At 50.4% G+C, this 25,138-nt stretch overlaps 1 protein-coding gene across 2 annotated transcripts in view; it reads left to right on the forward strand.

The window, feature by feature from the left end:
* ATG9B (autophagy related 9B) overlaps positions 1-25,138 on the forward strand; it is a 336,653-nt gene that overhangs the window by 160,246 nt on the left and 151,269 nt on the right. For both annotated transcript variants that reach the window (XM_086940924.1, XM_086940925.1), the window contains exon 6: positions 5,773-5,914. In XM_086940924.1, coding sequence (XP_086797050.1) covers positions 5,773-5,914 — 142 coding nt within the window. The remainder of the gene's footprint in view (positions 1-5,772; positions 5,915-25,138) is intronic.

A 25,138-nucleotide genomic window follows, 5' to 3' on the forward strand; every position in this document is an offset into this window, starting at 1 on the left:
AAGGGCACACAGGGTTTAGCATACAGCTAGGTGATTGCAGCATACTGTGTTTTAGTAATCCCGTTGTGTGTTCATACATTTTTACAGGGATCATAAGAGTGGTGGCTTGCTACTAACACATATCCTTGTGCTTACATCATAACAATACACCCCGATGGCAGTGGAAGGAGAACCACTGAATGCCCCCCCCCCTCCTCTTTCCTTTTTAATTTTAGTCACCTCAGTTGTTGTTAGTTAACTGCATGTCTGGATTGGAGCTGACACCTGCATCTTCAGATCCTCTTCCTCCTAGACTTACTCTCTAGGTTGTAAATGGCCGGACCACCAACATTATTCTTCTGTTTGATATCTCACTTTTCTCCTTTGACCGGGGTTCCTGTCTCTCTTTTTACCAATCAATGCACCTTGGTTGTTCCACTTAGTGCCCTGGGTTCCTTTAGCCACTGCTATTTCTCCTCCGGTGTTTCAAAGAAGGGCGTTTTTTCAATGTTCAGTTTGATCGGAAAAAGGAGGCTCTACTCATGGCATACTTCTCTGTTTTTTTCACTTCATCAAATGTTTTCCTCTGCTTTTACACTATCAATGCACTCTTGCACCTCTGTGTGGAATATCGGGTCTTCCAGTGCCAGCGGGTTCAGCCGCCACGTGGGGATCGGCTGCCGCTGTCTGGACCAGAGGACCGTAAGTAAGCAAGGGTTGTGGTCCGAGATGGTCCTCGCCAGGTATTCACTGCTGCGCGTGAGTTCCTGGGCCCCAGCCGTACAAAGAAAAGTGTCAAGGCGCACATGTAGATCATGTGGCGTGGAGTAGAACGAATAATCCCTATCGATGGGGTGATGCGTCCGCCAGGCGTCTAAAAGCCCCCACTGCTCTTGCCAGTTCCTCCGAGCCTTGGCCACCCTGCGCACCACCGATTGAGCCAGCGGAGGGTGGGAACGATCTATCTCCACATCCACCACCGAGTTAAAGTCCCCCCCATGAACACTGTGCCCACCAGCATAGATGCCAACCTCCTCGACAGCGTAGAGAAGAACGCGGCCTGATCAAAGTTTGGAACATAAACACGGCAAAGCGTAACATCCCGGCCATCCAGTCGCCCTAGTACCGCCACAACCCTCCCATCTGAATCCACCCTCGTCGTCATGGGCTGAAAGGGGACACCTGCTCGCACCCAAATCAACACCCCCTAGCATGAGCAGAATAGGTAGTATAGAAGAGTTGCCCCCTCCATCGCCGCTGTAGCGCTTGCCCCTCTGCCAGTGTTAAGTGCGTTTCCTGCAGAAAAGCTACCTGAACCCCCATGCGCACCAGGCATGCATGCACCTTGTATCTCTTCCTCATGGAGTTGAGCTCCCGCACATTCCAGGTAACACATTTCAGTTCCAATCTAGCCGCCATCAATAGGCCTCTAGCCGAGTCCAGTCCCTGACAGCCCTGTCGGCACACTGACAATCCCCTGCAACCTGCAACAGCCCCAGCCAACCCCCAACCCACCCACCCCCAGAACAGGCGCCAAACAATTGTTACCCATCCAAACCTTACCCCCGCAAACGAGGGAAACTCTGGGAACTACCAGAGACTCACAAGTTATGTGAGATCGAGGAGGTGACTCCACACAAGCCGGCCGGATAGCCAGAGACCCACCACACCGTGAGAGGCCGATCCCGACTAATAATAGACCTCCCCCTCCCCCCCAGCAGCACCACCGCCCCATTGAATGAACCAGGGTCTCCTCGCGCTCCAGCAACACCCCAGTAAAACAGGTGACAGCGGCATTCCTAGTGCCCCAGACAGCAAAACCCCATCAACCCCGGTAATGTCTTCCTCACAGGCTGAGCACACCTCCTTACTGTCCTTCACTCAGCCTCCTGGAAATCATTCGTCCATCAGTCCATCGGCAGTCTGCGGAGTGACCTGAGGCAACTCCACAGGGTCCATCTCCGAGCCCCCATCCGAACCTCCTAGCTCCGCTTCATCAGAGCCCAATCGGGAGCCCGAGTCCACCGCTGGGGCCTCCGTCACCACTCCAGAGATGATCGACACCGCCTGAACGGCGGCCTGCCTCTCCAGATCAGTCTGCGACACCGATGGGGACCGCCTGTTCTGCTCTTGCCTCTGGTTGCGCTTGCTCCTACGCGGTTTCGGCCGGTCCTCCGCAGCCTCCGCCCAGGTACCCGTGCCATCCTTGCCCGCTCTGTACCGTTCCAACCACTGCCAAGCGTCGTCCGGTGTGTCGCAGAACATCGCCACTCCATCTACCAGCACCTTCAAGCGCGCAGGGAACAGCAAAGAGTACTGCACCCCCTCGTCGCGGAGAGCCCTCTTAACAGCGACGAAGGAGAAGCGGCAGCGTTGGACCTCCTGGGAATGATCGGGAAATAGAGACACGGATGCGTTGTCCACCTTGTACGGGCCATCCGACCTGGCGTGCCGCAGGATAATGTCCTGGTCCCTGAAATGTAGCAGCCGGGCTATCACTGGTCGGGGGGCGGCCCGGAGCTGGAGGTCGAGCCGGAACCCTATGAGCTCTTTCCAGTGTATAGAAGTGCGTCAGGCCCTCAGGGCCCACCACATCTCGCAGCCAGTTCTCCAGATATGAGACCATGTCGCCCCCTTCGATATTTTCGGGCAGACCCACCACGCGAATGTTATTGCGCCTGTTGCGCCCTTCTGCGTCAGCCGCTCTCTTCTCCAGTTGCCGCACCCTGCACGTTAGGTCCTCCAATGTGACGTCCGATGTTCTCTGGGCCGGTTCCAGCGTCTCTAGCACCAGCTCCGCTGCCTTGACTCGATCAGCGAGCTTGTCGTGGTCCGCCTTCAGGAGGCCAAGGCCTGTGGAGACCTGAGCGATGTCCTGTCGTAGCGCCTCTCTTGTGTCCCCTATGGCCTTGAGGATCTGGTCCATCTGTTGCTGTTGCAGCCCTGTAGCCTGGCCATCCGTCAGCCGCTGGTCATGGGCCTCAAGAGAATCCTCAGACTGGTCCGGTGGTGCCGTGCCCGCTCCCTTCCGTGGTTTTCCCATGTTGCACCACCGGTTCTCGCACTTATGCCAATCGCCAAGAGTCTGTCTCGAGGTGTGCTCCGGGTGGCAATGGGGGCCGCCGCCCCTCAGGTCGGTCTGAGCAAAGAGCCGGAACTGCTTCCACTAGATGGCTCCGGGTGGCGCCGTCTGGCCTCAGGTATCCGGTGCTCCAATGGGGGCTCCCACCCGCTAGGCCCCACGTCCGTCAATGAGGCCCACCAGTGACGCTAGGCCGCCCCGGCCCCTCGGTGAGAACCAGGATACCCAGATGGCAGATCTAGGGGGAGCGCCAACGCGCCCCCAGGTCCTCATCCGTGCACAGGAGGGCCGCGCCGGGGGGCCAGAAGTCCTCCCAAGTCCAGGGACCCGTGGCGTAGACACCAAGACGTCACCAACCGTGTCTGCACTGGGCCAAGGGCAGGGCCCCTCTCAGTCCGATCCTGGGCAAACCGCAAACCCAGTGGCCTCTACTCTTCCAGCATGGCTACCGAGGCCCCAGCAGGCCAGGCGCCACTCCCCTCTCACAGCTCCGAGGTGTCTCTGCTCCCCAGTCGGGGTCCGTGGTTCCGGTGCGCCAAACAAGGCAGACCGGCGCTCCCGAGTAGCAGCCCCGCCGGGTCTGCCCTATGCGGGCCCCCTTCCGGGACCACTCCACTCCGCCGCCCGGAGGTGATGACGCCACAGCCCCCTCTCGTCGGGACCTCCGTTCGTTGCCGCTGGTCAGTCGGGACCACCAGTACGCGGGCCCCAGCGCCAGGCGCCCGCGTCTATCCCCGCCAATGGGCCGTGTCCCGGGCTGCTCCGACCCCTGACCCTCCACGTAGGCCGAATCTCCAGTCGACCCCTCAGCAATCGAGGTCGGGGATCAGTGAGCCGCAGCGGGCCCTCTGCAAAATGGCCGACCGCCGCAGTCCGGGCTCCGTTTCAATTGCCGCTTGCAAGACATCCGCGGGTACCTTCTCATGTTCGGCCGATGCCGAGGTGCTCCACGTCGGTCAGGAACCACGCCGGGTCAGTGGCGCCGCCGGGGAGGTTCTCGGTCAGGATAAATACCGAGATCAGCCCGGAGCTCGGGGCTCAGGCGACCATGCTCGGCGGAGTCGAAGCCACGCCCCTTCCCTATGGCACTTGCCCAAGTTTGCTCAAAATGGATTCTGCTGTTGCAGCCCATTGCACTTGCCCACATTTTGGTTGATCAGTCTGCCCCACTGAGGAAGTGATTAGTGACAAGTCCATGCTATCCTGAATTGACACTTGCCTCAAGTGTGACTTAACACTGCATCTCTGAAGAGACTTTTGCCAAGCTATTAGCACTGTCCAAGTGTGCCCAAAATGACGAATTATTTGCTGGCGCCTCAGCACATGCCCAACATGTGCCTGAATGGACTATGCCACTGTAAGAGAAGCTGCTGCAGCGAGTTACTTCTTCACTATTTGTGAATGACTGTACAGCTAACCGAGGCGCTGACTGTAAGTGCGCCCAATTGGACTATGTTGCCACTGCTGAACTGTGGCGTGCCTGGAAGCTGCCCTGCTATTTCCACCTGGACCTGAGTCTGACAGCGGGCTATATCGTTTACCTGTGTCTGCTCTCATGACTGGAGCAGAGGGCCAGTGCACCTTCAGCAAGTATGTCTTACTGTCTGGAGGTAAGGCAAGGACTGAAGTGCTCTTTGACAAATTGGAGCCTAGTGCAGACCTTTGCCTGATTCTCACGCTACTGTACCTAACACTAAGAGAGAAGAGGAGGTGGAGAGAAAAGCAGAGGGTCATCCCAGCCCCAAGGACAGTGGCCCTGCACCAGAGACTCAGATTATCTGAACATTTGTTGTGTATAGTATTGCATTTTATAGTGTATTAAAGTACTTCTCCGTTATAAAGATGAGCACTAGGATGGACGATCAAGTTATTACTCTGTTGGGTGTTTGTTGGTAGTGCGCTGAACTTGTTTTAACCTCCCTGAAAAGCCTGTAACTGCTCGCCATTGCTACCACCGAGAGTCAAGTGTTCAAGTGGCTGTACTTGGCCCAGTTTGCAGAGCCATGGCAGGGCAGATGCCTGGAACATCAGAAGCAAATGACGCTAACTTCCAAGGCTGAGACCCAGGAGGCCCTGCTTGTCCTGTGACCCTCGGAACGGGTCTCTCATTTTGTGTGATCTGACGAGAAGTTTTGTGTTGTGCAGTTTCTTGCACTCTTAGTCACAGACAGGAACTCTCTGCCCTGTCACCACTCAAATGCCGAACATAGTTTTCCTCTTGCTTCCTTTATCCCTGACCACATTTCTGATATTGTTTGACAGTTCCCTAACCAGTTATATTCCTTACCTTCTCCTTGTGCTTACACCCTGATATCTGGTCTCCTTATACTATCAAGTGGTATTTTGGTTCTCTTATACCATACAAATAAATGGTTATTGCTATTTGCTTTTCAAGGCCTATGTGATGATGTTGAACGTAGCACAGTTGTGATTTGTTTTCTTAGTTAATGACCTTGTTTCTCTCATCGGTTTTATGTGTGTTTCCTAGTGCCGCAGTTTTCTTGATCTCTGTCTAACATAATGACATTTATTTTGTATATGCTAACATCTGTTTATTATGGTACCACAGTTCATGTCTGATTAAATGTGGTTTATTTAATACCTGCTCTGCACAATGCTCTGCTACATAGCTGGGTGGAGTTTGTGCGATACAAGACCATAAATAAATACTGTGTTTCTATATTGTCACTTGTTCTTTGTCTGTCTCGCAGGATCCAGGAGGACAGCTGGATCATCTTCCTGTTGGTCATGGCAGCGGTTTTCTGGCTCTACCGGCTGGTCAAGATGTTTTGTAACCTCTTGAGTTACTGGGAAATACGCAGCTTCTACATCCGAGCTTTGAAGATCCCTTCTGTGAGTAGACCTAATAGAGGAATGGGGAGGTGGTGGTAGTCCTGCATATTCCCTCAATGAGGGGGCCTGCTGGGACATGATGATGGTGAGCATATGCCGAGCATAGTCGCATCTTACAAGTATTTGTCTAATTCACAAATATTTCCTGCACTTGCGTGTTATTTACACATTTATCTTCCTGTACATTTGCCTGCATGTATGTCACAAAGAATGCTACTTGGAGCTTACTTTCTTTCTACTCTCACTAGTGGACAATCTATGTGTAGGCATGGTCCGAGGATTGGTCGAATTTCACTTTTTTCTTTGATTTGTCTTTTTTAACTGCTGTAGAACTCTGCTGTTGTATGCTGCGAAGACTTATATTAGCAACTAAGATGATTTTGACATCCGTTTTCTAAGATGTGCCTATTCATTACTGTCCAGGCACCTGCCAGATTAGCATTTCATAGACGTCTTTATTACACAGTAGTAGTCAATTCAGTTCATTAGTCTTTATTTCGATTATAAAAATCATAAAAGACATTACAGTCAGGTAAAAATTAAAACCGATTAAAAATACAAAATTGAAAAAGATCAAGGCAAGACAGAGCTGACCTTAATGTAAGGGGGCCACAATAAGATGCATGAGTTTAAGTATTAATACAGCAGATCGACATACTCTAATACACTATAAAAGCCCATAAGGTTAAAAAGATGTGGTATGAAATATATCCACCCAATAATGGTTTATTTGCAAAACGGTATTATAAGGCCAAAACACCTATGGCAGTGGTTTAGACAAACAGCTACCCTGGTCTTTGATGAAATCAATAAACCTTGCATCAAGACTCGACAGGGTAGCAAATTCAATCTACTGCACAGCCCTTAAAGTTGGTAAAAAGTGGATTGAAACAAATCAGTGTTCCCTTTGTTTGTTAGCCCGAATCACCCATGCCCAACTCAAGAATTTTGCCATGGCAACAACAATGGATTTCTGGGCACATGTCTGCAGGATCCTAAAGGCCTCCATGGCTGATCTTGTGCCCAGGCTGGTACAAGTGGGCTTGAGCCATTTCATCCTAGGTGGCCTGTAGGCCGGGCAAACAAATCGGATGTGAGCAATTGATTCAATCTGTGCTAAACACAAAGGGCACATTTCTGTCGTAGACGTATACCATCGGCTAGTAAAAGCTTTAATCGGAAGGGAGCCTACCCTAAACTGGTGGTATAGCTTTCTATCAAATGGTTTCGAAATGAAATCCCAATACGATTCAAACCAAAGCTCATGTTTAATCATCTAAAAATTCCTGGTCAAAGTTGGCCTTGTGATAGAGGAAAAACGCTTCATCTTCACCTTGTCCAAGTGAACTGCCTTAAGCTCCTTTTTTGTCGGGATTGGGTTGACTTCTGGATTCTCCCACAATATACTCATCCCCATTTCTCTCAAGGATTTTTTTATATACTGGAGCCACTTGATCTTACTTAGGCACCCTACCCCCCTGAAATCCAAGAGAGCTTTGGCATAGAGAGAGCTCAGGGGTAACCAAAAGCCTTCTCCAAAGAGCTATAGGCCTGAATCGAGCCAGATCCTCAATACAAAAGCGACCCAGGTCCAAGAATAAAGGCAGCAATGGAGTAGATTGCGACAAACCAGTTAGTTGCCTTATAAATTTGTTTTGGGCAGTAACCAGGGGAGTAATATCCTCATGGCCCCAGAGTTCAGCACCGTATAGGATTGCACTGGCAACTTTAGAGTTGTATATCTTAAGGGCGGGAGCTATGGGCTTAGTAAATGAAAGCCTATGCTCTTTTGTAAGGGCCCCAGCCAACTGTGCACGTTTTAAAGCTAGCATGTCAATCTGTGGCTTCCAGTTTAGCTTCCTATTTAAAGTTATCCCCAGGTAAGTGAACACTTCAGTCTGATCTAGAAGAACATTATTCATGTAAACTTTACCCTTAATGGCTTTTATGCTTGTGAAAAACCATGAACTTTGTCTTGTCCACATTGACCACCAACTCATGGTCGTGGCAGAACTCCTCGAAGCGGGACAGGGCAACCTGTAGCCCAGTTTGGGTCTTAGATAGGATCAGGGTGTTGTCCGCGAACATGAGAAGGGGGATCTTCAAGACCGCCAACCTTGGGGCATCAGTGGGGCATGTGGAATAATACTGTACAACCCTGTCAATAAACAAAGAAAACCAGATGGGAGGGAGGACACATCCTTGGCGCATGCCCTTTAACACAGGAAATCTATCTGTTACTTCTCCGTGTATGCCCCATCAAACCTGTGCATGATTGGAGTCATGTAATTTGACTAGCATTGCTAGTAACTCCAATGGCATCCCCACATCCATAAAAGCTCTCCACATTTTATTACGAGGGACCAAGTCAAAAGGGGACATAAGGTCGATAAAAGCCACATATAATGTGCCCCCTCCTATGATAACAACCCACCAGTAAATCATCACAAACCTAAGCACCTTATGAATGGTGCTGGTATGGGGGCGAAAACCTGCCTGCATTGGTGATAGAATCTCAGACTCCTCTATCCACAGCTGGATTCGACACAGTACCAACCTGGCAACTATTTTCTGAATGGAATCTATAAGGCTGATAGGCCTATAGTTGCCAGGGAGTGTGGGGTCCCCCTTTGTATATACTGGTATTATAACTGCTCTGGACCAGGTGTCAGGGATGCGCGCACCACTAGCGATGGCATTAGCAAGATAGGTGATGTAGACCACCCAGTTGTCCTTATCATAAACCAACAGGTCCACCGGTACACAATCGAGGCCCAGGGCCCTTCGTCTCGGAATTAAGGAGAGGACTGTCTCTACCTCGTAATTGTTAAATAATAGGGTGGGTATTGAGGGAGGTATTTGAAAATCTACAGAGTTGTTAATGGGGGCAGAGATTTGGGCCTTATAATACAAGGACCATTGTTCGGGCGGAACATAATTAGTAGGTGTATGGGGTGTTCCGCCACTCCCCCACTTGTCTAATTGCCAGAATTTTACTGTGTCTTTCTCGTTGCCGGCTGAAAGCAAGTCAAGCCAGAAATTATCATCCCACTCCTTTTTAACTTTTAGTTGAGTTGCTTTATACCTTACCTTGTGTTGATTTAACCTCTCCCATATCTTTGGATCTAATAGCCCTTGTCAATAATCAATATGCCTCTCTACAGGTTTTATTGTACCAGGTGGCTATTGGTATCCCTGTCTTTACCTTCTTTTTGCTGGTCTAAATAAAATATGTTTTTAGGTTTGAAAACAAGTCTCTATGAACCTGTGGGGCAATGAGGTTTATATCTTCCTGGGAGTCACGGCTTTGGAGACAGGATATGGAATGGGCACCCATGGCCTTCATCATGCCCAGGTCCCTTTCATTCCAGATAAGCCTAGATCATCTTACTCTCCTTGTATCATTTGAAGGCAGCACTTTTGGTGGTATATCCTCTGCGACCTTTTTGGGGATGTTTAATAAGCCTGGGGCCTTGATGGTCAAAATTAGCGGGCCGTAGTCGCTTTTTGTGCATTCCTGGACCAGCATGTCAAGAAGAGAAGACCAAAATTCTATATTGAGGAGAATAAAGTTAATGCGACTACTCCTTATGCCATTATTAAAGGTGTGCGCGCCCCTCCTGTCGGATTAGGAACTCCCATTTGCAGGTCGCACTCCCCTTTCCAGGCACAGCCCCTTAAGTTGCAAGGCCGCTTCTGTCCATTTTTAGGTCTCGCAGAGAGACCTATTGCCACCCATCCACAAAGCTGACTTTTACGATGAGGATATTCAACAGTTAACGTGAATCACGAGACCACAAGCTCCTCGTGCACGAGCTTGCATTCAATCATCATAGGCAGCCCAGTGTTCGAGGCATGTGGGCTGCTGAATTCATATCTGTGCATAGTCCGCCACCTAGTGTTGGGTCCGGATGATTGCACCTTGTTGTCCTGGAAGAGTCTTCGAAGTATCACGAGATAGGTGGCTCCTCCCCTGGACTACAGTGCGCATGGGCATCGCCTCCATCCCCAGATTGTTTTTTTCCGCCATTGGGTTCGGATGTGTTTCGGTTCCCTCTGTCGGAACCGATAGTTGTTCTACTTTTTACTTGAGACCAAAAGGTCTTTAGGCTGGGCGTCGGTATAGTTGCGTTCGGGTTTCTTACTGACTCTCAGCTCCTATCTCTTGCTGCCCTTCCACGTGCTTTCGACGCGGACGGGCCTACACTACACCCTTTGCTATGGAGCGGACTCCATTCAAGAAGTGTCCGCTGTGTCATTCTAAATATTCGCACCTCGACGTGCACCCCGTGTGCAATACATGCTTGTCACCGGATCACCGTGAAGACACCTGCATGGCGTGTTCGAAATTTAGAAGTAAGAAGACTTTAAAGATTCGCCGGGCTAATCGGCTCCAGGCTCAATTGTCGGCTTCGGCACCCCCACCCGATGACATCTTCCAGGAATCGGTCGAGGGAGAAGACGACGTACAAGGGTCGGACCCTGGCCCCGCGTCCGAGGAAGAGACCTACGACGCGGATGAGGAGGCCTGCGACGAAGCCTCCGACGAGGTAGGGGACGACGATCTGGCTTGTGCCACGATGGGTGATAGCTCGGAGGAAGAGCATCCCCAACCAGACTCTGGGGTTACTCCCCATCATACGGCCCAGGTCGAGGGATCGCCTTCGGGCCTTACCCAAGATCTAACTTTGAGTCCTACGTCCCCGCCTCCGGGCCCGGTCACGGACATTTCTAAGAAGAAACCGAAAGTGAAGCCAACTGGTCTCGCACCCTCGGATGCGAAACCGAAACCGAAAGTGGCGTTGGTGAAGAAGGTTCTGGAGGCGTCAACTTCCACGAAACCCAAAATGGCCGACTTGAAGAGCCACGCCAAAATGGCCGACCAGAAAAGCCGCGCCAAAATGGCCGACCCGAAGCCCTCTGGGTCGGCGCCGAAGGTGAAGGCATCCGACGCGGCTGCGTCGGCGCCGAAAGGGGTCGCGGACCCGAAGACGGCTTCGAAGAAGCGTCACGCCGACGGTGCGCCAGGCCATGGGACGTCGGCACCGAAGAAGAGGCCTACCGACGACCGGGCTCTCGGAGACGAAGAGTCGCTCGAGACAGTTCAGCCCTCGGCATCCCTTACAAAGAAGGTGGGAGAATCCTTAAAGAGGATCCAACAGTCCACTGTGGTTCCCAGCCAGGACACTGTAGTGCCTAGGCCCACGCCGAAGCCTGCCAAGGAACAAATGCCCATTCGTTTTACCCTTCCTCCCAAGTCGGCGCCGAAGGCCTTCGCGCCTAAGCAGAGCGGACACTCTCAGGAAGTATTGACGCCGAAGGCTGCCTTGGTGGTGTCGAAGCTTCGGCTCCAGCCGCTTGCGGTGGAGGAACGTCGTGAGGTGATCATCGACGCCAACACCGGAAAATTGTCGCTCCTCAAACGAAAGATTACGTCGGAGCCGGCTTTGGAACCTTTTAGGATTCCACTCAAGAACAAAAGGTACTCTGCGGACTCTTCGGCTATGATGGAACCTCTGTCTCCACAAGCCCTGGAACACTCGCCGGCCCATTCCCCCGTGCCTGATGTGGACGAGGAAGAGGCCGAGTACGACTATCCTGCGTACTCGGATCCGGAGGAGGAGCAGGTGCCCTGGACAGCAGGAGGCGACACAGACGACCCGCAGTCGGGGCAGGACACTCAACTTTTCGCCGCAAAGACGTCCCCGACAGAGGACTCGGCGGCATTCAATGCATTAATAGAGAGAGCTGCAGCGAACCATGACGTCGAACTGCACTCAGACCCCGTGGATGCAGACTTCTTGGTCGACACCTTCTCGGTAGCCGAAAAACAAGTCAAGACACTACCGATGCTGAAAGGGGTGCTGAAGCATGCACAGGAGGTATTCAAGGAGCCCACCCGGGCGCGGGTGGTCAATCCTCGCATCGACAGGAAATATAAAGCGGCGCCCACGGATCCCACGTATATTAAGGGACACTTGCCATTGGACTCCCTGGTGGTTTCCAACGCTCGAAAGAGGGCGAATTCGCAGACTACTGGTGACGCTCCTCCCCCGGACAAAGAGTCCAAGATCTTTGAGGCATCAGGCAAACGCATTGCTGCACAGGCAGCGAACATCTGGAGGATCTCTAACACTCAAGCCCTGCTTGCACGTTATGATGGGGCCCATTATGACACATTAGAGGCCATCCTACAACACTTGCCTGACCAATATAAGGAGGCGGGGGAGATGCTCATTCAGGAGGGTAAACTCATTACAAATGCATCCATCAAATGTGCCCTAGATGTGGCAGACACTGCCTCCAGGGCTATCAATACAAGTGTGTTACTTAGACGTCATGCCTGGCTTCGAATCTCGGGGTTCAAACCCGACATACAAACCACAATATTGGGTCAAACTGTGAATCCTGACCATCTGTTCGGCCCTGAGGTGGATGCCTCCCTAGAAAAGATGAAAAAAGATACTGAAACTGCCAAATCTATGGGGGCTTTACAAAGTCAGCAGTTTCGGGGTAGTTCCTTTCGCCGCTCCAATTCAAGAGGCACCTCGAGGGGACAGGCATCCCAATCCACACAATACTACAAGGGTAACACCCAGTCCTCGTATAACAACAACAAGGGCAGGGGTGGCTACAGAGGCAACAATATCAAAGGCAGGGGACGTGGAAACAATGCATCCAGGTCCACCACCACCAACAAGCAGTGACGTCTTGTCACTTCCCCCCGATCACACGACACCTGTCGGGGGGAGACTCCAGCAGTTCCTGCCGGCGTGGAGGTCCATCACCACGGACAGGTGGGTGAGGTCTCTTATCCAGTACGGGTACTGTCTAGAACTTACGTCCATTCCACCGGACATACCGCCAAGAAGCCGTGCTATGTCCGACGAGCACTTGACCTTGTTGCAGCAAGAAGTTCTGGTCATGCTGCAAAAAGGGGCAATAGAGCTCGTTCCATTGCAAGAACGGGGAACCGGGGTTTACTCCCTGTATTTTCTGATCCCCAAAAAGGACGGATCACTCAGACCGATCCTGGACCTCAGGCCCCTGAACTGGTACATCAACTCGGAGCACTTCCATATGCTCACATTGCAGCAGGTGCTTCCCCTGCTTCAACAGGGGGACTTCCTAGCAACGCTGGATCTGAAGGATGCCTATTTTCATATTCCCCTGCATCCTTCCCACAGAAAGTATCTCAGATTCAAGATCTTAGACCAGCATTACCAGTTCAGAGTCCTGCCGTTCGGGGTCACCACGGCACCGAGAGTATTTACAAAGTGCCTAGCGACTGTGGCGGCGCATCTCCGTCGCCAGCACGTCCATGTCTTTCCATACCTAGACGACTGGCTTATTCAGGCAAAGACGGAACAGCAGTGCGTAGACCACGTGTCACGCACCATTCACCTCCTGCACGATCTGGGATTCTCTCTGAACTACCCAAAGTCCCATCTCCAGCCCGCCCACGTGCGACAGTATCTGGGCGCAACAATCGACACTCTGGCAGCCACTGCGCAGCCGAATTCAGTGAGAATCGCCAGTATCCAGGCGCTGATCATACGATTCAGACCCCAACACTCGCTTCCAGCGAGGGTGTTCATGCAGTTGATAGGCATGATGGCCTCCTGCATCTCCATTGTCCCGCACGCGAGACTACATATGCGTCCGCTTCAGGAGTGCCTTGCACGTCAGTGGACTCAGGCTCATGGGCAACTGACAGACCTAGTGTTGGTGAGCGGTCGGGCGTACAACTCTCTGCATTGGTGGAATCCACAAAACCTTTGCAAGGGCCGACCATTCCAAGAGCCTGTCCCACAGATCATCCTGACGACGGACGCCTCTCTCCAGGGATGGGGAGCGCATGTACTTCACTACACTGTGCAGGGACTATGGACACTTCAGCAAAGGAAGATGCACATCAATGTGTTGGAACTGATGGCAATCTTCATGGCCTTAAAGGCGTTCAAAGTACATCTGTGCAACAAGGTCGTGTTGATCCGGACGGACAACATGACGGCAATGTACTACATCCAGAAGCAGGGAGGTACACACTCTCCACAGCTGTCTCATCTGGCTCAGAGCATGTGGAAGTGGGCCATTCAGAGGAACATCTTCCTCATGGCAGAGCATCTCCCGGGCAAGGACAATCAAATGGCGGATCTGCTCAGCAGACACAGCCATCAGATGCACGAGTGGGAGATACATCCATCAGTACTCCAACCGTACTTCCAAAAGTGGGGTCATCCAGAGATAGACCTGTTCGTCACAAAGGAGAACGCAAAATGCCGAAGCTTCGCCGCCAGGTTCCCACACCCCCAATCACAGGGCAATGCGATGTGGATGAACTGGTCAGGCAGATTTGCGTACGCTTTTCCCCCAGCACCTCTGATACCGCTGGTGGCACGCAAGCTCAGGCAACACTCGATGACGCTCATCCTGGTTGCTCCAACGTGGGCTCGCCAACCATGGTACACCACGTTTCTGGAACTCTCCGTGGTACCGCATCAAAGGCTTCATCTCACTCCCAGCCTTCTGACGCAGAGCCATGGCGACATTCAGCACCCAGATCCGCAACAGCTCAACCTGGCGATCTGGCTCCTGAAGTCCTAGAGTTTGGCTACCTCAATCTTCCTCCCGATTGCATGGACATCATTCGGGAGGCAAGGAAGCCCACTACTAGAGCTTGTTATGCGGCTAAATGGAAGAGGTTTGTCATCTACTGTGTGGACCACAGCATTGACCCGCTAGATGCTTCCATTCAGAACATCATATGTTACCTCTTTCACCTGTATCGATGTAATCTAGCGTACTCTTCCATCCGCATTCACCTGTCTGCTATGGCAGCATACCTCCAGAATAGGCAGCACCTGTCTCTCTTTAAGGTCCCTGCTATCAAGGCTTTTCTGGAAGGACTCAAAAGGGTCATTCCACCAAGGACTCCACCAGCTCCAGAATGGAACCTCAATGTGGTTCTTACAAGGCTGATGGGTCCTCCCTTCGAGCCACTGCACTCTTGTGAACTCCAGTTTTTGACTTGGAAGGTTGCGTTCTTAGTAGCAATTACATCGCTACGGAGGGTAAGCGAGCTGCAGGCGCTCACCATCCAAGAACCTTTCTTCCAAGTACATGCTAACAGGGTGGTGCTCCGCACTAACCCTAAATTCTTACCCAAAGTGATCTCACAGTTCCACATGAACCAAACAATTGAATTGCCGGTGTTTTTCCAAAACCCAGAGACGCTGGCGGAGCGTATGCTCCACACTCTTGATGTGAAAAGGGCCTTGATGTACTATGTGGACAGAACAAAAGATTTCCGCAAAACCAAACAACTCTTTGTTGCTTTTGACACACAACACAAGGGAAATGCAATCTCCAAAGCGGGGATTGCTAGATGGATAGTAAAGTGCATTCAGATCTGTTATGCTAAAGCTAAGCGCACTCTCACTATCCCACCAAGGGGCCCACTCCACTAGGAAGTTGGGGGCCTCTATGGCCTTCCTAGGTAACATTCCCTTAGAAGACATCTGTAGAGCAGCCACATGGTCTACCACACATACTTTCACTAAGCACTACTGTGTAGACGTGCATTCCAAACAGCAGGCAGCTGTTGGTCAGGCTGTTCTAAAAACGCTTTTTCAAACTGCTGCAGCTGGCACAGGCGGCCGCCGCTAATGGAGGGACTGCTATGTATTCTATGCACAGATATGAATTCAGCAGCCCACATGCCTCGAACTGCAAATGCTACTTACCAGTATGCATCTGTTCTTGGCATGTAGGGCTGCTGACATTCATATCGCCCACCCTCCTCCCCGGCGCCTGTAGCAGCTGCAGTATTTATTCATTTACACATATGCTCATAGCATGGTCATCACTCACTTTCTTCACTCCATCTCTGCCAATGGCTAAAAACAATCTGGGGATGGAGGCGATGCCCATGCGCACTGTAGTCCAGGGGAGGAGCCACCTATCTCGTGATACTTCGAAGACTCTTCCAGGACAACAAGGTGCAATCATCCGGACCCAACACTAGGTGGCGGACTATGCACAGATATGAATGTCAGCAGCCCTACATGCCAAGAACAGATGCCTACTGGTAAGTAGCATTTGCACTCCCTCACACAAGCTTCTCCCAGCAGGCAGCCCACCCCCCTCCCTCTCCATATGGTCGCTCGAGTTGCAGGCAGCCCACCCCCTCCCTCTAATCTGACATCTGCCCCGAGCCTTCTGCCTATCAGCCTCCCTCCCACCTCCCCCTCATTGCTTTAATTTTCACGGCCTCAAGGCCGTGAGCTACTTCAGAGATCCGCTCCGCAGCTAATCAGCCTGCCCACCCCCTCCCTGTCTGTGCCTTTAAACAATGTGCCCGCATAATACAGTACTGCATCATTTGCCTTTTCTTGGTAAATTAAAGCCGCCAGCGTCTGTGCCCGTTTAGCCTTTTTTATTTTAAATGCACGGGATGACTTGCGATATATACACAAAGCAGGCACAGCTTTTTACCGCTAATATGAATACACGCTGCCTGCTTACTGTGCGTTATTTATACACGCAGCAACATTGCTGAGGCCCTCCATGCATGCACCCTTCACAACTTGTGTTACTGCAGGCAAAGCCCCTCACCCTATTAGGGGTGCCCACGCAACATATCCTGCCTGGAGTTTCAATCTATTTGCTGCCTGGACTTCCTGCCCACAGCTATCGGATTCCATGAGCCCCAGCCAGCAGTGGAGATGGCTCCTAGCAGGCCTCTTTTCCTGCCCCTCCCCCTGTCTGCACATCCTCGCCTGCTTCTGCGGGGCAAACCCTCCACAACTCGGTATAGAACTGCCCTTCATGCTTCCAAATTGCAATATCTTGCTGCAATGTCGCCCTGCCCTGGAGGCATTTAATACCTATTGTTCCCAACCCCTCCCTTGTGATCACGACCATTCTTCCCCGAAAGCCTCCTACAAAAACCCCTGTGCACCAAGAACGTCCGCTGCAATTATTCCAGCATGTGGCTGATATGTTATTTTATCCACAGAACGCTACCCTCCCAGGACCGGCGGAGTTTTCATCTGCCACGTGCCCTTGTTCGAAGTGTTATGTACTGTCTGTGCGCACTTTAAGGGCACAGGCAGCACAACTGCATCTCACCTCGCCACTCTTCTTGGTTAACTTGTGAACACACTCATAAACACGGGGTAGCATCCAGTGTTACACAGCATGTGGTTAGCTGGCGGCATGTCGCGTTAATTAGCTTCTTGCTTTCCTGTTTTGTTGTGAAGGCATGAGCGGCCGTCTAACTGGCGCCATGTTCCAAAGCCCCTTTCTGCCACTGACACTCAGCTAATATTGCAAGGAGTGGTAAATACAAACTACTCAGGCTTACAGTGAAATTGTGTAAGCATTTATAAATTGCCACATAACTCAGCAACAACATTTGCAGATACTTGCACAATATCTACCTTGATTTTGCACTTCGTCCGCCCAGAACGGATTTCCGAATACAGTTATGCTTAATCTCACTGTGTTGCGCGAGAAAAGTAAGTACATTAGCGGCTCCCACCATCTTCCAAAGCCCTCTTGTGTTACAAATACTCAGGATATTGCAAGGAGTTATAAGCTACTGCTAACAAACTTGTGCGGCAACAGCGTGTACCAAATAAAAACATACGCAGGCTTATAGTGAAATTGTGTTACTGTACATGGATTTTGTCTGCATTATGTTTGGAAATCTTGCGGTTATTTATTTGCTAAAAGTATTCCTTTTGCGGTGCCTGCCGTCAATATATGTTATAGCTTCATTCAACTCTATCCCTAACATCACTAATATCGCAGTACTATACTGTACTTCTTTTCTGTATTCTTACTATCACTACTATCACATTATTACACCGTGCCCCTCTGCTCTACTGTCACAGTCGCTGCTATTACATCACAACGCCTTGCCCCTCAGCTGCATTTTTAGCATTACTGCTATCACAGTAGGACTTCGTGCAAATTCACTCCGCTACTGTTTATCAATTGTGGTCTTTACAGCTTTCAATAGTAGGCATGTAATATGTTAAAGCTTCATTTTGTGTACTTATTAATACATTCAGCACATTTCCAGTGTTGTCGGTATTGCTACTGCTTTTGGTGTCTCTCAAACTGCACTGTGATTCAAGGCGCACCTTCTCTGTGCATTGAGAACATCAACAAACTCTGCAGCTGTCCGCACAATATCTGTCTCTCTCCTGCCCCTCGTCCCCGCGGAGACCACCGCCCACTAGTGCCATATGCCTAACCCCACCGTGTTGCGCAAGCAAACCAAAGACACTAGCGGCTCCCCCATCTTCCAAAGACCCCTTTTGCCAGAGATACTCCGCTCATATTGCAAAGAATGATGTAAAAGGTACAGCTAACAGACTCGTGTGGCAATAGTGTGAATCAAATAAAAACTGCACAAACGTATTGTGAAATTGTGTAAATGCTTATATATTCATGTTGTGTCATGTTTAGAAATATTGCTCTACCCTCGCAATAGCTGCTATCGCACTACCACAATGGGCCCTGTGCTGCATCTTTGCCATCACTAATATCACAGAACAACACTGTGCTCATTCACTCTGTCTGCCATCACTGCTAATATTGCAACACCATGCTCTACTGCTTCATCTCCACCATCACTGCTATCAAAGTACAATACCGTGCCCCTCCGCTGTATTCTCGCTATTACTATTATCACACCACAAAACACCATGCTCCTCTCTATCCCTGCCATCACTGCACTCGCACTTCAACACTGTAGCCCTTAGCTATATCCTTAACATTACTACTATCACAAAACAAAACACTGTGCCCTCTGCAGTATCTACGTCATTGCTGCTATCACCCTACCACATTGTGCTCCTTAGCTGTATCCTCGCCAGTACTATTATCACATGACAAAACACTGTGCTCCTCTGCTCTATCCCCGCTATCGATGTTATCATACAGCACTATCACCGTGCCCCTTAACTCTATCCATCACATTACTGCTATTATATTACAAGATTAGGCCCCTTGGCTCTATCCCCACAATAACTGTGATTACACTGCAACAACGTACCCCTCTGCTGTATCTGTACTGCAGTGGGGGCTAGCCTTAATAAAAGCCCTGTGATGGGATGTTAGACAAGTGGTCCTTTTAAAATGCTACGGGGTATCTATCTATCTATCTATCTATCTATCTATCTATCTATCTATCTATCTATCTATCTATCTGTCTATCTGTCGCCGCAGCATCACTATCTGTCGCCGCAGCATCACTATCTGTCGCCACAGCTTCACTATCTGTTGCCACAGCATCACTATCTGTCGCCACAGCCTCACTATCTGTCGCCACAGCATCACTATTTGCAACCATTCAACAACAACTGGTTCAAATATGTTCTCTCAATGTTTCAAGCTTTATTACAAATGTCACAAAAAGATGTTAATATTTCACTTCTGTTCTTGGATTTTCGTCACAATAAAATACACTGAATATAATCTTCACAAAAGTTATTTACAAAAGTTTAAGCTATTGCCATTATAAATTCCAATAACTTTTATTTAAGTATTAAAAAAAATTAAAAGCCATTGTTATTTGTAATATCAAAACATCTAAGTCTAAGTCACGTAAATACAACACATATTGCAGTACAAATGCTATAGGTGTCACATTTGTGAAAGTTATAACTATTGGCATTGTAAATGACAAAGTTATTTATTTCGCTATTTTCAAAACCAACACATAAATAACAAATTTGTCATTTACAATACCAATATCTCAAACTTTCCAAATGCGAGACCTATTGCATTGCAAATGCTTGTTTAATTGGGCTCAGATCTATGGACGGGATTTTCCACTGTGAATCCTCATTGGTACTTAAATTACCATCTTCTAGATCAAGCGGTTCAAAGGTGCAATTGAAGTCTCCCATGATTAACAAGTTGCACCCACCCCTCTGGCTATCCAGAAAACTATCAAGGAGGGCTACGGTCTCGGAACAACTCTCACCCGGTTGCCCTCTTGCATAGATGTTAATTATCAAAGTATCTCGTGTTTGAGCCGTCGAAAGCCGTAGGTCCATAATATCCGGACTATCGATGGGGACCACCTCAACCCTGTAACCCATTTGCTGTCTCACCCAACAAGTGAGGCCGCCAATGGGTCTACCTTTCCGTCCCCCTTGGGCAGGTTTAGAACATTTTTAAACCCGGGGTGATATACCTGATCAATGGACCAAGTCTCCTGGACTGCCCAGAGGTCAAACTGTTCAATAAAAGCTGCCCAATCTCTAGATGTGGTTTTGGGCAGGAGCCCTGCAATATTCCAGGAGCCGACTGTCATGATGGACTTTAGGTGCCCTTGAGATGAGCTTGCAGGGGATGGATAGGGAGGAGGTACATTCACAGCCACCTGCGCATCCAGACCATTGAAGCAGTCTGGTGGAATGGATCCTCACGGGTGAGCATCAACCATGCCTTTCGGCCTTTCCACCATGCTCAGTTTCACCTTAGTAGTATGGACACCCCCAAGATAGCCAGGATTATTACCTATTGCATCCTGCTCTGTTGGGATATCCCGAGTTTAAAAAAAATCAGGTGGATCGCAAATTGGGGGACCATTACTGTGGTCCTCATGGCCCCTAGATTTACCTGTCCCCGGTGAATCGGTGCAGTCAAGTGGTACAAATCAATCGATGTCTTCTAATGAAGAAAAAACATCGAAACAGTTGTTAAGGGGGACAGAATAGTTAAATTGGCTAAGTGTTTGGGATGTCCTTCACCGTTCAGCAGATCTAGTGACATTCATGGGTCGATGGAAATACCCCAAGGGGAGAACAGAGATTTCATACCTGACGTCAAGGTCCCCTGCCCTCTCCAGAATATGCTGAACCAAACTGGGGAACCTAAAACGTAGGACCACACAGTCCCCCCTAAGGGTCTTTTGGGACTTCCCTACCCATGGTACTCTGCAAACCATTTTAAATTCAGTGAACAGTTGGTTCTTGATCCCTGTCCTTGAGCTCAGTAAATGTAAAGCCTGGTTTCTCAGGGTTGACCAGTCCTCACATGCCTGCGATGCTAACCCAGGGACATTACCTAGGACTACAGTATAGGGAGTGGCTTCTGGGGGAAGATGTAGGAAGTTAAAAGCATTCTGAGCACCTACAGGACTTTGCTGATGAGGGGAGCGTGTGCGAGTTTCTCTCAAGACATGCGAACTCGTTAGGCTAGTACCCCCCCGAAGCAAGGAGACATGGTGACTATCAGCAGGGGCTAGTTCGGTGTGATTCGGTGCATTGGTTACAGACCCTCTGTTCTGCAGATCCATCCTCACCCCCTGAGAAGAGATGCCCCGCCATCCGTCTTTGCGCTGGAATTGCTCAAGGTATTATGGGATAGGTCCTGCTCCATTTTGCTGAGTTTATCTTCTATCAGACACAATTTTTGCATCAAGGGGTCAATTAGGTTTGAGATTCCCTGCACTATCCGTGTGTAGAGTGTTTCCTTGTTAAATGTAGGTGGGCTATCAACCGCATGGCCTGGTAGGCTATCGCTAGTTTCACTGATGTGGTTTGGCAGCACTCTGCCATGCCCACGTGAGGCTACCTTCCATTTGACTCCCCCCTCAGGGTTGGGGGATGGCCTTTGATGGACCCCGGCCTTTCCTTTTCTTCGAGGGTGGTTCCCTTTTTTCAGCCTGTGTTGCTTTCTTCCCCTGGTTATAACTATTGTTATGCCTGAGTTGGAATCTGGGCTAGATGGAAATGCTGCGTTGGGACCCCAAGAATACTGACTTAGGGACGAGGAAGTGTGAGAAGTTGGCCTGGTATATGATGATCACTATTCTAGTGAGCACCTTGCACCAGTCCAAACGACCCTTATGGTGATTGGTTGTAAGTCAACCTTATAGACCAGCTATCCTAATGGTAGCATGGACAAAAGCAGTCTTAGGCTAAACTCAAGAGGGCATGTGAAGCCAGCTGTTTTACCATATGCAATCCTTTTAACATCAAATGGAAGGACACCACACAAGTTATATATTCTAAAATATATGTATTTATTACTAGAATAATCCCCTGTACTCTTTATGAGGACAGAAGCACAAGCGTTAAACAAAGAACTTCATATAACATACAAAAGTTGCACAAATATGGATAGGCCAGGTGGCCACTCAAACCATATACTAAAATAGTGGTATAAGAACCACGTCACAAACAATGGTAAGGCCTAGTGCCTTGAGAATCGCTGGGGCTACACTGGACTAACGAAGGTTAGGTCAGGGGATGCCCACAGAATACGGGTGCAGTGCATATAGGCAACTGTGTGCACCAATAGAAATCAATGGTGCGTAAAAGTTAGAAAGTTACTGATTTGGAAGTCTTCCGACTGGACTAGAACTTAACCACTTAAAACTAGGACACTAGTGGTGTAAACTACTACAGGAGCACCGGAGTACTCTCGTTACCTCACCCACAGGAAGCGGGTGCATAGGTGTCAAAGTGCGTCTGGTTTCGTCGTGGGGTTTTATGGTGCCTGGAGGAAAAGAAGCTGCAGGCGACCAGGAGAGAAGAGTCCAGTTGGATCCAAGGGTGGATCTAAGATGTAGAGTACCTGAAAGCAGAGGGGACAGAGTCTGGGTTACTAGCCAGTGACCAGGATGGAACCAGGAAGGAACCAGGCGATGTCGGGTTGCGATCAGGTGATGTCATGAAGTTTGTCTCCGCTGCATGTGGACCAGGAAGGATCGACAACGACCAGGAGGTGGACACGGACTGTCCCACGAAGGCTCTCGCTGTCGCCGGTGTCGGTTCTCGAATCGAAGTCAACAGGCCTTGGCAAATGCAACCCACGCAGGATTCGGAGATGGCTTCTGGATCGGACCAGCAAGGTCAGATCGGCTGCTCCTTTTCAGGGGAGCGAGGGCCAGTCTGGAGCATTCAGACCAGCAGTGTAAATTCGAAGGATCGTCGTCACAGAGGCCACTAGCCAACGGGCAAGTGACTGGACAACGCGTCGAGCAGGAAAAATGCAAAAGGGCCCCACGCAGTACTCGATGAGTGTGGAGAGGTGATCTTTGGTGCAAAAGCTGCTCGGGGCTGGGGCTTCTCAATCCCCAATGCACAGCTTCGAGGGTGCCTCGGGAGCTGCACAGGAAGCACTAAGCTGGCTTTCCAAGATGGCCGGTCCCACGTCTCACGTCGCCTCCACGGGTCTCCACTTTGCTGGGACTGTGAATCGGGCTGTTGGAAGTCTGGGAGTCCAGGTCTTGTCGGTCTCTGTCGTTCGAGCTCCGGTTGGAGCAACGGCAAAGAAAACTTTTGAGCGCTGATGGTGCCTGCTTGTGCAGGGTTGTCACTCCTTGACCACAATGGAGATTCTTCAGTGTTCTACGTCGAGTAGGATGTCGAAGGGTTCAGAGTTTCGTATCAAAGTTTCAGTCCGGATGATCTACTGTCTATGGGCACAGCTCCTACCTTTATTCCAAATCAAGCGGCTGGATCTCCTGCTAGGTCCCTCCTATGGGTGGGACCCAGGAAGGGGGTGGTTACACCCCTTTCCCTTTGTCCAGTTTCGCGTCAGAGCTGGGGCTGGAGTGCCCCAGCACCGGTTTGAACTGGACTTTGCATGGGACACCTTGTGTGCCCCAGGCAGTGTCTAGTTTCATTCAGCCCTCCCTGCCCCCAATCCACTATCTCCTGTCTGGGTGGTGCTAGCACCTCCCTGTGACAGGAAACCTTTTGTCCAGGCCTCCCCTGCCAGAGTTTCGGTCAGCAGCAGGAGGCCAGACTTGTGTCTGTGGCAGCAGCATCCGTTTTGTGATGCTGAGGCTCTGGTTAGATTTAACCGCGTTTAAGGAAAGTAACATGTCTTCTCCCTCTAGAAGGGTGGAATGCTACCCCCGTCACCAGGACTGGCGAGGGGGTAGTATTCCAAAGCGTATGACACCTTACACGACATGTTTTGATAAAGCCAAACCATAGATAGCATTTAACCGCGAGGTTCATAATGCACTTAAGAGTATATGGTATGGCAATATCCCAGAACAGCTATAGGGACATGGTTCCGAAAGCTGCAGACAGGCTCAGCTCATGCTAGAGCACCATCTCGCATAAAACCAAGCACTCAGCCTCCAGGATTGTTAAGGCCTGCCATAGGAGTGACTTATAGGTGCATATGTGTCCAGATATAGGTTTAGACATAGGTATACTATAGCTGAGCAAGGGGTGATTACACCACCTTGCCCCAGCTGAGTGATCAGCCAGTTGTGTCAGTTTGGGTGGCCAGCCAGGGGTGGCATAATACATGCTGCAACCCCTGGTAGGCCTTGGATGCACCTATGCCCTGGGTACCTATTGTACACTGTACAGGGGCTCATAAGGTGACCCAGTATCCAATTGGAGATATACCTAGGATACATGGAGTCCATTTTAAAGCGAGAGCAGATAGCCTGGGGCCCTGATTAGCAGGATCCCAGGCCAACTAAGTCGAAAACCAGCTTAACACTAGGCAAAAAAATCTGGGGTAACCATAGTCAGGTATCCACCTTCCTACAGGAAGGTATGACAGAGGGAGTATCTGTGTAGGAATGGTGGGGGGAGCCAAACTACCATAGGTTAGGGCCATTTGAGGATCTAAGGATAATCTGCGCTCTGTTAGTTGGATCTCGTGAATCAGCGCAGATTCTGCCCTAGTCAAAAAGGCATCAAGGGTTCCCACCACCCCCCCCTCCCACTCCTGTCTTACGTTTGCACGATGGACCAGCCCCCACAGGAGGCATAGCAGGGGATCAGAGAGGCTAAACAGAACCTTGCAATTAAAGAGTCTGATGTACATAAGGTGGCCCCCAGCCTCTTCCTGTCTCGGATGGGCTCAGACGGGCCAGTCCTTGGTCCGGGCTTCATCTGGGCTACGTCCTGCGTCGCGGGGTAGAGGCAGTGCTTAAATGTGTGTGTTCATTTCAGCTCCTCCCCCTTCATTAGCAGCAGCGGGATGGAGCGCTGTGCACCCTGGGCATTGAAGTCCTTTGGCGGTGGCAGACGCGAAGCAATCCCTGGGACTACAATCCCACCAGAGAGACTCCGAGGAACAGGTGAGCTTGGAGCGGCACAGGGACCAAAAATGCAGAAGAACACACCCGTGCCATGGGGGAGAGGCAGCTCTTAAATGCGCGTGTTCACTTCAGCGCCTCCCCCTCGTTAGCGGTACAAAAGGGGGTGGTGATGGACGGAG

Source organism: Lissotriton vulgaris, chromosome 10 (genome assembly GCF_964263255.1).
Source record: "Lissotriton vulgaris chromosome 10, aLisVul1.2, whole genome shotgun sequence".
In the NCBI taxonomy this organism is placed as follows: Eukaryota; Metazoa; Chordata; class Amphibia; order Caudata; family Salamandridae; genus Lissotriton; species Lissotriton vulgaris.